This window comes from Lactuca serriola, chromosome 8, assembly GCF_051521515.1.
Source record: "Lactuca serriola cultivar US96UC23 chromosome 8, Lser_US96UC23_V15, whole genome shotgun sequence".
NCBI lineage: Eukaryota > Viridiplantae > Streptophyta > Magnoliopsida > Asterales > Asteraceae > Lactuca > Lactuca serriola.
The window spans coordinates 20,248,429-20,261,773 of record NC_136415.1 but is presented as its reverse complement, the minus strand read 5'-3'; the positions used below and the strand labels follow the sequence as shown (position 1 = coordinate 20,261,773).

Sequence of the window (13,345 nt, the reverse complement as noted above, 5' to 3'; positions counted from 1 at the left end):
CTCATAAAAAGTGAGGGAAGCTTCCCCCACCCTCTGGTTTTTAAGTTATTATCCCGATTGTTATAAAAATTGGCACCAAGTACGTTAATCAGAAAAACACCAAGGAGCGGATATTACACTAGTTACTAGGATGAAATGTGTTAAATAAGATCTTTGGAAAAGTAGAAAAGAACATTAAAAAAAAAAAAAGATAAATCCAAAATGAAGGCCACTTAAGGTCGCTCAAGGCCCAAGTTTGAAGGTTAGAAATTGTTAAGAATGGACCGGGCATATCGGGCCCTAAGCTCTAAAGACCATATTTTCTAAGAGTTGGTCTTGATTCTTGAGTATAGAAGACATTCAATTTAGGTTTAACGCTTTTTAGTTTTTACTACTGATTAATTACAAAATATATGAAATGGATATAATGCAAGAAAGAATCATCAATCCACAAATATTATTAAACTTTGTTATGCAAAAATAAGATACAAAAAAATCTTTAGGAACAATAGTAAAAAAAAAAAAAGTGAAGATTATTACATGTAAAAAAACACACAATTATGATCATATTATTAATTACCATCAACTAATTAAAAATAAACGGTTTAACTGTACCCACCACCTTCCTCACGGTTTTTCCCATCTTCTGGACGCGGCCCAACACCGTCGTGTACGACACCGTTCCATCATTTCCAGCAAGAACTCTGTACTTGTCTTTCCTTGTAAAGTTTGTGCACTCAAACCCTAGCGTCGCCGCCAAGATTCTTTGAACGTAATTTGCGACGTCGTGTGGGCTTTTTCCCGACGAGCAAGTAGCCTCCGCCGGCAACTGGTTCAAGAATGTAACCTCATAAACCGGCCTAGGGTTCATGAAAAAGAATATCGGGTCTAACCCTTTCCAACCCTTTGCCGTCGTTGCATGGAAAAACCCCACCCGGTAGTTCATGGCCACCGGAACTATCCGGTCTGTTAGTTCGGCGAAAAGTGCACTGAACCGGAGCAAAAAGGGCTCTCTGCAAGTTGTACCTTCTGGGCAAACTACCAGATCACCTCTGGATAGTTCCTTTTTTATTCTATCGGCATCGACGTGGCGGACCCGGGTCAAACGGACGGTGGGGATGGGCGATAGGATCTCGGATAATCTTGATATGGAGTAGGTGACGGCGGGGATACTCCGTTGGAGGACGGTGGATAAAACCACAGGATCCATTAAACTCCGATGGGTGCAAACAAAGAGAACACCGCCGTTGGAAGCAGACGGTGGTGGTGGAGGGACTCCTTTCACTATGACTTTGGAACCGAAGATGCATGCCACATAAGGAATAGCCCACATTGGCAACACAACGCCGACCATGATACGAATGATTGCGAGGATGACACCTAGTGGAATCCAGAGGAGGATGAGCAGGGCGGTGGAAGGCGTCGGCCTTTTAACCAGGCGGCCATCGTGAAAGATCACCGGCACCGGGCGGAGTTCTTGGTGGGTTCTGTGCTTCTGGTAGTCTTTGATTATATATGGTGCACTTACTTGTTCCTACAAAAAACCATAATCTCATCATTTGCATGTTATTTGTAATATTCATCAATAAACAATTCATGTTTCTTAAACTATACGTAAAATTTGCATTATATTCCATACCTTGGATAGGTTCAAGAATGAAGAACCAGAATGACATTTTCCGATCCCTAAGCTTGGTTGCTGACCTTCAAACATGGCTGAAACACGATCATAAACAGATGAACCGAACCCACAATCCTGAACTAAACCGGTGGCGAACCCAAACCGGCTCACCACAAGCTCAGTCCCGATAACCTCATCAGCACGTAAATGCTCCTTCACGAACCGCTCAACCATCACCCTAGGCATTTTGGTCACTACCACCCTTCGATCACACATGTTAAGAATCCTCCAAGCATCCAAATCAAGATCATCGAAGTAAAACTTGGGTAGAACTGCCCTCGCCACCGATTCAATTTCAGACATGGGAACTCCGGCGGTGGCAAGAAAGATGGCCAACTTCAGGCCAAAGTCAGGCTTCCCGCATGCATCTAGTAACTTGATGATCGGCCAAAATAGTAACAAGGATGCAAACCGGATTAAGCCAGAGGCTTCGAAAGCTACTAGCATGAAGTAAGAGAAAGGATCATGGTTCTTCAAAAGGGTTCCTTCTAGCTCTGAGATCACAGACTCCATGGACGTTTTCTTTGTGTTGTGTTTGTTTCTTTTGAGTTAATTTTGGATCAATCTTAATGTTTGAGTGAAGATGAAGATGAAGATGGATAGAACAGTTTGTGTGTTGGCTTTATGGATGGAGGTTGAAGGTAGATTGACTATTGTGTAATGTAAGAATGAGGCCGTTTATCAGTTTACACCTACCTTCATTGGGGCAAATGGGATCCAATTTATATTTGAATTTTCCTCTTAATCTTTGATTAATATTATTTTATACTAATGTGTGAAATATCGTTGATCTATTTTTATAAATAAAAGAAACTAAGGAATACTATGTGAATATATGGGTTACTTAACCCAACAACTTCAGTTGAGTCGATCAAATATTTCATCCTCCTTTCTAATCATAATATTTAAAAATAAATTAATTTCCAAACATTTCATTGCATTATAATTATTTATTTCATATCATTATAACTATTGGAAAATCAGCTACATACTCATAAGTTTTATCAAGAGTAAAATACACGAATCGTGTGGTTTGGGGTAATTTGCATATTTGGTCGATAACTTCTTTTTAAACTTGGAAAGTCTCTAAAATTGTATTTTGTTATGTATTTGGTCCCAGACAAACGTTAAAAGACTATATTACCATTCTTTATTTATTTTTAATTTGTTTATGGTCAATTGTTATTTATTCACTTGAAACATATTTATTAAATAACATGGGTCCCACGTCACACTTACCTTCACCATACCCATCTCTGGTCTCAAAATATATCGACGACTTCATCTGTCATTGCCACCACACACTCCTTCTTCCTCCTCCCTTCCCTACCTTCTATTCGTCGGAAACCTACATCACCCCTTCCATCTATTCACTAGAAACCTCCATCATCCTCCCTTTTCTTGCAGTAAAACCCCCCACATTACAACCATAATTGTTGGAAAAGGTGTTTAATTTGGTTCCCTTTTTTCGAAAAGCTCTCTACCGACCCCTTCTGTCCCGAATATCTTTTCCGTCATCGTCGCCCGACCCACAACCACTCTCCCCCCCCCTCCCCGGCGCCCCATTATCCCTTTCCCAACCATATCCCGCATGCTTACTTTGGAATCGCTAGTAAAGGTTGCAGATCTCTTACCTATCATTATACTCCCTTCATTATCTATTACAAACGAAAATTAATTAACATCCAAAAAAATAAAGAAAATCTAGAAAAAGCCTATTCAAATCGACTCAAAAACCCAAGGGAATAGGTGGAATGGATTGAATGTGGATGCAAGGGAATGGGTGGAGCTTTTCTTACACTCCTTTTTTCTAGTACGTAGATTTGTTACATAATGGAGGTGAAGAGGAACGAAGATAGGTTTTGGCAAAAGAAGTTGTTTCCAACGATATGTCAATCATCGATCAACTTAACTAGGTCGTTGTCGTGGGTTGCACTCTCGAAACGATATTTAGGGCACAAAGGGGTAATTCTGTGGTCAGGGGTTCCATTACTGATGAAGTCGGGTGCATTGGAAATGAAGAGGAAGAGATGGATATCGATGGTGAAAATAGAGGGGAATGATGAGGACGATGAACATAGAGGAAAAGTCAAATTAAAAGGCACGAGAGAGAAGTAAAGGAATGGGTTTGGGTGGTGGGGACCACATAATTTTTTTTTATTAAATTAGTCTTTTCTAAACACAAGTAAATAATAAATAAACCTGAAAATAAAATTATAAGGGTAAAATTGTCTTTTTATATGTAGTAGGGATCAAATACGCAACAAAATACATTTTTAGGGACCTTCCGAGTTAAAAAGTGGAGTTAGGGACCAAACATGAAAATTAATTTGAACACCCGAAAACCAGAAGGCCAAATGAGGAAGGAAAATCTCCAACAAGAAGGCAACTCGTCAAGTTCAAGGGTGAGAACTCGACGAGTAGGAATGTTGTCACGCGTGTTTTTGGAAGACCAACTCGAGAAGTTGGACTGGGTTTGGGAAACCCTAAATCCGGGATTTTACACCCTATTTATACATCCTAAACTCTAGGATTTCCAGCCTCCATTGTCCAAACCCTGAGTACAGAAACCCTAATGCCAGTTTGAGTGTTGTGAGCCATCCTAAAGAGAAACTTGGTGTGTTTTGAAGCTTGAGAAGGAAGGAGAATCTTGTGGATTCAAGAAGAAGCAAGTATATCCAGAGACTCCATTTCATTCTCATCATTTTCTAGTAAGCAGGTCTCAAACTTGCTTAGTAGCTTCTTAGATCTCTTTATTATCATTTTATTGGGTTTTTGGTCCAAGAAGCTTGATCTTTGGGATATGGATGTCCCAAGTTAGTACACCATCAGATCTGGAACCATGGAGGGCTTTCATGCCATAAAGGTGCAAACTTTATGGCCATTGAAGCCCCATGCAAGCTATAGGATGTTATTTTAGCCTTTTTAGCTCCAAAAGGCCATGCATGGAGAGAAAGGTGGATGCTTTACGTGTTCATGGGGTGTCTAGCGTCCAGATCTCAGTTGTATGCTTTAGCTTGGAGTATTGATGGATTGAGGACCAAGATTTAGGTCCTAAGGAGTTAGGGTTTGAGCTAAACCCATTAAGAAAAGGTATTAATGGGTAAAGTTGGAAACTTTACCCTTAAAAGGACATTTTCAAGGTATATGAGAAGTATGAAGCTTAGATCTGAAGAGTAAGGGATTAATCCTTTAAGGTGGCCTAAACAAACTGAGGAACTCGACGAATCCGGAGAGGGACTCGACGGGTTGTGTCGAATTGTCCTGATTCTATACAAGGTAGAACTCGATGAGTCTATGAAGGGACTCGACGAGTTGAATCGTTCTATCACAACCATGTGTAGCAAAGGAACTCGACGAGTCATGGGGATAACTCGACGAGTTGATTCAACGTGGATTGTTTCCTTTGACTTTGACTGAGCTTTGACTTTGACTTGGACCTTGACTTTGACCAAGGTTGACCTGTGAAGGGGTCTTGATGTAAGGAATGGTATCTAAGGGGTTGTTTTGTATAGGGAGTGAGTAGAGTCAGTTTCAGGAGCAGAGACGTTCAACTACTTCACTCGACATTTGAGGTGAGTTTTCTCTTGTAGGAATGGGTCGAAGGCACCAATGAAGGCCTGTTTACGTATGTTAGTATGTTCTGGACTAAGGTCTGATGCCGGGAAACCCGAGGAATGTTTGTATGCCTGATGTCTTTGTGATTCTTGCACATGTCTATTTATATGTTTTCGGACTTCGGTCCGATGTCGGGGCAAGCCTGAGGAATGTTTATATGATTCCGGATTTCGGTCCGATGCCCGGCGGGACCCGGGGAATGTTTATATGTATGCTCCCAAACTACGATTCGATGTCGGGTGATACCCGATGAAGGAATGCATGTTTAGTTATACTTGTTGTCTTTGTGATACTTGTATGTGCCTGGTAGGAAGGTGAGTGTGGACGGGGTCTCGAATCTCATCACTAGCTGAGTGTGGACGGGGTTCCATATCTCATTATTAGCAGAGTATGGGCGGGCCCCATGATAGGCGAGGCCTTAAGACGAGAATACATATTACTGTATATATGATTCTTTATGTGTTAATATGATTATATGCTATGTCGGTATGTGTATAGTGGGCTGGGCCCAGAGACAGGCGGGGCCTGGTAGAAACTGATTTGTATACCGAGTGGGGCTCGATGCCCGACGGGGCCTGATGCCGGACACTGTCTGATGCCGGGAGGGGCCCCAGGAAGGGGCGGGGGCCCAATCTATGTGATTAGTTGCATGGTATATGGTAGCTTGGGGAGACTCATTAGCATTCGTGCTTACAATTTTCAGTTTTGGTTTCAGGTACTTCCAATAGCAAGGGGAAAAGCTCGGGATGAATGCAATACACACACAATTGTTTAGCTTTGGATTTTTTTACTCTGATATGTTTTGACAGATGTTTATGATATTTTGAGATACATGACTTATGATTTTTATATGATGAATTGTTAACTATGGTTTTATTAATGATTTAAAATGAAATTTTGGACCGTATTTTTGGGATGTTTCAAGTCGGTATTAGAGCCTTGGTTTGAGGGATTGGAGCACACTCTCGGGTGTGTCTGACCTCAAACTAAGGACTTGGTATGAAAATTTTCAAAAGAAAGTCATTTTTATAAAAAAAGAGCTTTGAAAAGAGAAAAGATTTTCGAAAAAAGAAAAGAATTTTGAAAAGAGAAAAGGGTGTGGTGCATGCAATCAGCTGAGCTCAAGTAAGTACTCCCAAATTACACATACAAGTTTATGTTATGATATGCTTATGAGAACTGCATGCTAGATTAGGACTAAGGATCTAGGAAGGATGTCGTATGTGCCTGTTATATGTGTATCTGCTTTATGAACTGCATGCTAGTACAGATTAGTCAGTGATATGATGGCTTGATTAGGATATGCTTGATTATGTGTACTCAATGCTCGAATGCTGCTTGCTTTGTGCTTTTAGGAGTTCTAGTTATCTCTAACTAACTAGTAAAAAATATGTTAAGTTACATATTGCAAGGACTAAATAATTTTAGAAGGTTAGGTTTAGCTCTATTTCGCAGCTCTTGTTTGAGTCTAACCGTTGATGGGTAGGACCTCTCATTCGAAGAATTATCTGGTCTCAGTGATATGTAATGGTATTCGCGAGCTAGTTAGAGGGAGATAGCAGGGACTTCTTCTGCAGCTAATAGCAGAGAGTGGGATGGTTATTACCCTAGCGCAAGCCTATGATGAGATTAGCATGAGAACAACAGTAGCAGTAGAAGGGACTTGGTGGAGTCAAGGCAGTTCTTGAGGAAAGTACGGATAAATGTGGAAGATAGTATGGGCCAGTACTACTGAAAGCTGAGGATCCGTACTCGAATCAAGGAAGGCTGAGATGAACCCATGAAACTTGTAGTATGTGAGTTCCCTCGAGTTATGATGTGTATAATGATGTTCGTTATGGTGTGTTTTTAGTATGGTGATGCTACGCACTAGACCAGTTGGCAGTTCAAGTGCTGGTGACGGATCATGCTTAGGATCTGGAGCCGAGCAACTCGATGAGAAGATGAGAGAGTTTATTTCAGCTGAGGTTATGCACAGTATTTTAGACCAGACTCCTATGATCTTTGGTACGGTCAAGGAGGGAATTTTGTAGATTTTTAGACGAGAGGTTGGGTGCGTTCCGCACCGAGATGGTGGCCATGATGGGGCCGCGCATGTTGACATTCAGGGAGTTCAAAGCATATGGAGCTCTAGACTATCATGGGGCTAAGGACCACATTGCTAGCAGCCGGTGGTTGGAAAATGTCGCCATCGTTTTTCATACTAGCCAATGTCCCGAGGGGGACAAGGTCCGACTCACCTCTTGTCTTCTAAAGGACAGAGCGCGAGATTGGTGTGAGGAGGTTGGACATGCTAGTGGAGATGATGTCGCTATTGACGCAATGACATGGAGTGACTTCTCGGTCGGGTTCAGGGCTGATTTTGCACTAGTGATTGAGGTGCAGCAGCTAGCACGAGAGTTCCAGGACCTCCAGCAGACGACTGAGATGGTGGCGGAGATCACCGCCAAGTTCAGGGAAAGGGCCCTCTTTATTCCGCAGTATGTGGCGGACGAGGAGATGAAGAAGGCTTTATACCACAAGATGCTAAGGAGCAACATTAGACAGTTTGTGAGCAGGTCCAGTTGCAAGACGCTGGAGGATCTGATCGCTCGAGCTAGGAAGAGGGAGATCGACTTAGAGACATAGAGGAAGAGGAAGCCATACGAGTTTCAGACATCCATGGGATCGGGAAAGAAGCCCAAGGTATCGGATTCCAGACTGAGGGGTCATTAGGACCGTAGTCGCTGTGGCAAATGCGGTAGGACACACGAGGGAGCGTGTAGGAGTGACAGTGGTGGTGATTCTGGCTGCTTCAAGTGTGGCCGGATCGGTCATTATAGTAGGGATTGTATAGCTACCACCACCCAGGGATCAGACCTAATCTGATTTCATTGCAGTCGAAGGGGCCACAAGAAGGACCAATGTCCGAGTTTCGCTGCAGCGGGACAGGTGATGGCACCTGCCCCTACGACATTAAGGATCATCGACAAACGTCAGGGCCGGGCAGAGGCGCTTGCAGCAAGGAGCAAGGATTTCTAGTTGACTATAGAGGAGACTGATATGGGCTTATTTAGTCATAGAAATCATTCATTATCTTATTAATTATTGTTGATTTTATATCATTTTATGGACAAAAGGTACTTAATTAGCTTAATATTTCAATTTCAGCAATAAAAGACATGCTCGGGTGAAAAAGGAAGAGGATTGAGTGATTGGAAGCTTGGAGATTGAAGACTGAAGAAAGAAGGATGTTGTTGGACAGCTTGACCCCTCGTCAGTGTTTTTGCCATATCTCATGAACCATAACTCTGATTGACGAGATTCAAAATGTTCTGAAAACTAGACACAATTTCAGACGACTTTCGTATTTTGAGAAAATGTTGATCCCGGAAAAACTCGACTAGTTGGGCCTAAACTCGACGAGTTTTGTCAGAATGTTCCAGATTCGAAGATGCCTTGCCATACATGCTGTATACGCGGATTATCGAAAAAACTCGACGAGTTATTCTTAAAAACTCGTCGAGTTGATGCTGTTTTCAGAATTTATATATAGAAACTTTTCTCATTAGAACCCTAACTTTTGCTGGAGGCTAGGTACGATTATTGAAGACCAAAAGGGTTCTTGAAGCTTCAGTTTTCGAGATTGCAACCTAAGAAACAATTTAGAAGAGAATCAAAGGCAAATAATCATTCTTCTTTTCTTAATCTTTTTACTTCTGTTTGGATGAGATAATCTTATGAACATGGTTTGATTGAGTGGTTGAATTGATATTAATTTGGTTATTCATCTTGTTAAGCTTATTAAAGATCCTTATGTATTGATAATAAATGTTTTCAGTTAACAAATAAGTGATTGAGTTGCATCAATATCTTCTTGATTACTTGATTCATATAGTTTTATGAATATAAGATTGTATGCCTAGGAATAGTGAATATGAAACTAGGGTTAGCTATAAAATATGTAAATCAATGTGTGAGCATGTGTGATGAACATCTATACATGAGTTGATTGAATTGAACAAATTTGATTAACTATTATTATAAGTCTTGCTTGATACGAACTAAACACTAGGAAACTTGTTAGTTTAATCAACTGGCCATTGTTTGAATTAACTTGTCTACTAAAGGATTGGTAATATTGAACATGAACCCAATCACATTAGGAATCGGTAACCATTGACATATTAATCCATTGCACTTGCCACGAAATCAACCATAGGAATAAGTGAATCGAATCTGAACAGAAGTCTCTTTTATCATTGAATCTAGTTGTCCTTTCTTGTTCTTCTTAGTTGTTAATTGTCTTTGTTTGAAAGTTAATTGATTGATTAAGTTTCTAGTCTTGCAAAACTAGAGAAACCCCCTCTTTTATTAATTGTTTTTAATTAGGTAATACTAGTATTTAATTTGATTGTTACCGTTCCCTGTGTTCGATACCCTACTTGCTTAAACTATACTATTAATCGATAGGTTCACTGCCTTTCATGTGTTTAATTTGTGTTTGAAGTAATAGGATTAAAATTAGTGCGTTTTACACACATCAAGTTTTTGGTGCCGTTGCCGAGGAATGGTTCTAATAGTTAATTTTATTTGCTAGTGTTATCGATCCTTTGTGTGATAGTAATCTCATATAAAGTTACACATTTTCTGTTTTAATTTTTTATTATTGTATTATGTATTTTCCAAATGTCGATGCTTTTGATGTTTTTCTTGAGGAAGTAGTACAGGAAATTGAGCAAGAAGATGAGGAATATGACTCAGATGATGATTTGAAGGAATTTGGAAGATGGTTAGATAACATTTTGCCTAATGAAAAAGAGCAATCTGAGTTACAAGAGCTAGAGTTAAAAGATGAAGAATTTAATCCAGAAAGAGATTTGGAGGAGCTGGAAAGATTGCTAGCAGAAGGGTCAGATGAAGAACAAGAACAAGCTGAGTTGCAGGAACCAAGCCGTGGTTTGACCATTATCACGACATGGCCACCTATTTTCCCAGATTGTGTTTTGAAGCATGGGGTGACGACTCTAACTTTGGAGAAAGTTCTGAAACGCGATCCATTTCTGATTAGTATCCAACCGGTCCCAACCCTTATCAAGATTCTTGGGTTTTATATATTCAAGCTCGTTTGGCCAATTATAGAAGCAAAGAGCCAAATTTTACAAATTGGTCCACCAAAGAAGATATTCAATGCAACAGATGGATTGGCATTGAGTTTATTGGAAGTTTATTAAGTTGAGAGTCCAGCTAAAGACTCGCACAAAAAGAAGTGCTTGCGGGAGGCAACCCGTCATTAGAGTTTTCTTTTCTTTTTCTTTTTGAACTTCTAGTTTATTAGGGTAGTGTAGGATTTTAATTTAATGATTGTTTTCCTTGTTACTATTTGGTTTTTGATTTTGATCTTTGCAGAAGTTAGGGCAAGAATCAATCAAATTGTTAAAGCGTGAGGAATAAACGTGAAATCGAGTCTAAAACGAGAAGAGTGGGAGAATTGAGTCTAATTACGAGTCCAGTGAATAAATGGCTGAAAGGATGAGCTTTTACTGAAGAAAAATGAAGGGGAATATTGCTATCCAGAAATGAAACTGAAGTTGGAGTATATTTTGTTCACTCAGTGCATAAAACTCGTCGAGTTCCCTATATAAACTCAACGAGTTCTTTTGGAAAAACCCGACCGTGCCAGTTTCAGCGACCCAACTCGACGAGTTGCTCTTTCTCTTACCTTTGAGTAGGTGATTTGATTACATTCTACGAAGGCAATTGGATGTGCTATCACTGTTTATTTTCCGAGCATTTCCAAGATCTTTTTCCACTATATTTTGGAGCATAACCACACGAGATTTGACACCCAAGGCATGGATGAGCTGTTCCCATGTCCAAAGTCAGCTGAAGAAGGAGCTCAAAAGAAGAATATCAACCTCATAACTTCTATCCCAGGGGAGTCTGTTCCAATTCTCTCTTTACTTTTATGTTCTATATCATGCATAACATGCAATGGGGACATTGCATAAATTAAGTGTGGGGTAGGGGGTTGATTACATTAGTTATATTAGAATCCTAGGTTTAATTTTTAAAAATTTGCATAAAAATTGCAAGGGCCTAATTTAGAAAATTTTGGGAAAGCAATTAGGATTCCATGCTAGTATTGTGTTTGATGATTCTATGAAGACCCAAATGTTTAGTTGAGCCAATATACGTTATAGTGCATTTGTGGCCCCCTTTATTCTAGTGAAATCATGAGACAAAAACACAACCTCGCTTAGTTTGAAGATCGCAACATGTTTAGCATCGTGTACCAGAAATGTATCCAGGAAAGCTTAAGTAGTCATTGCACACTAGACTAATGCCTTTAACCAATAAATGATGAAGTTAAATTCCCTTTCTTAAGCATATGTTTTTCTAGGTTTTTAGTTTTGAATGGAAAAAGTGTGTGAAAAAAAAGAAAAAAAAGAAAAAAAAAAGAAAAAAAAGTTGAAAAAAAAGAGTGATGAAATGTTTGAATAAAGAATCTATAAAGCTGTGAAGACAAAGAAGAATATCATGAAGAAAAGCTACAAAGTATAAAAGATTCAATCAAAAGTTGTATTTGTCTTTTAGTTGTAATTTTCTTTTATAGGTTATTTTTTCATATGTATGCTTGGGGATTTAACTAAATGGCGTGTACGTTGCGCGTACCTGTATGTATGCCCAACGTACTTCACTGTTAAGTCACTTTTCCCATTAAGTGCTTAATACTCTTATCCAAAGCCTAAAAACATAGATCCAAGTCCTCTTCATTGTCTCGATCCATAAAGTCGATCACTTGGTGGCTTGTAACCCACCAAATGAACCCAACTTGGAAAAATAGCAATAAACTTCCATGGAAATGGCTAGATATCATGCATGGTTACATAAAGGCCTTAAAGGTTGAAACTTTACTGCTAAAGGGATGCTTTGAGCTCCAAGGGTGGCACCCTAAGCTCAAAAACGAAGTTGCATGAAAAAGATCCATCCTTTGGACCTAAAAAGGTCCAAAGCTCCAGAATCCTATATCTAAGCTTCTAAGAGGAAAGATGGAAGCTTTATACCTCCTTTGAGTCCCAAAATATGAAATGGTTCCAGATCCTTGAGCTCAAGATACTCAAGTTCTTCTTCTTCAACTCCTCTTATCTTCTTCCAAGCTTTTTTTCACCAAAATGAGCTCAAAAGGTCAAACACACACAACAATGGAGTATGAGGGCATATTAGGGTTTTCTGAGGGTGAGGGACTGGTAAGGAGGATAGGGTTTGAGCCATAATGGGGTATTTATATGGCATAAACCCTATAAATTAGGGTATGGGACTCGACGAGTTGGATTGGGTTTGGGAAACCCTAAATCCGAGATTTTACACCCTATTTATACATCCTAAACTCTAGGGTTTCCAGCCTCCATTATCCACACCCTGAGTCCAGAAACCCTAATGCTAGTTTGAGTGTTATGAGCCATCCTTGAGAGAAACTTGGTGTGTTTTGAAACTTGAGAAGGAAAGAGAAGCTTGGGGATTCAAGAAGAAGATAATAGATCCAGAGACTCTATTTCATTCTTATCATTTTCTGGTAAGCAAGACTCAAACTTGCTTAGTAGCTTCTTAGATCTCTTTATTATCAATTTATTGGGTTTTTGGTCCAAGAAGCTTGATCTTTGGGATACGGATGTCCCAAGTGTTGGATTAATGTCTAAGTCCATAACTATAATTGGTAAGACTTGACCCGACCCGGCATGGTCCATTTGGTTTGCATGGCATCATGCACTAGGATAGACTAAAATGAGAGAAATGACACTTAAAGTTTATTAATATATATTATAAGTTCTAATATATTAATAAGATTATTTAATTAGCATTGATCAAGAATTAATTTAGAATTAATTAAGTGATTAAAAGAAGACTAATTAAATATATGGGTTGATTGTGTAAATCATCCATACTTATATAGTGGGCTAATGCTCCATGGATTATCAAGTTGGGCTAAAACCCATAAGATGCTCCATGGTGTCTTTGAACCCATGGATCCAAGGAAATGGAAAGCCATGACAATTAGGGTTTACCCTAATTATGATACACTATATA

The 13,345-nt window shown here is 39.6% G+C and overlaps 2 protein-coding genes across 2 annotated transcripts; one reads left to right on the top strand and one right to left on the bottom strand.

Moving 5' to 3' along the window:
- Nucleotides 1-416: 416 nt before the first annotated feature.
- LOC145070666 (glycerol-3-phosphate acyltransferase 5-like) lies at nt 417-2,339 on the bottom strand. Its single transcript, XM_079017616.1, has 2 exons — nt 1,619-2,339; nt 417-1,513 (listed from the first exon to the last, which is right to left on the bottom strand). The coding sequence occupies exons 1-2, from the start codon at nt 2,171-2,173 to the stop codon at nt 566-568; spliced, it is 1,503 nt and encodes a 500-aa protein (XP_078873742.1). The 5' UTR covers nt 2,174-2,339; the 3' UTR covers nt 417-565.
- A 5,009-nt stretch (nt 2,340-7,348) lies between these two features.
- Nucleotides 7,349-7,906, top strand: LOC145066691 (uncharacterized). The gene has a single exon (XM_079013971.1). The coding sequence runs from the start codon at nt 7,349-7,351 to the stop codon at nt 7,904-7,906; it is 558 nt and encodes a 185-aa protein (XP_078870097.1).
- The last annotated feature ends 5,439 nt before the right edge of the window (nt 7,907-13,345 follow it).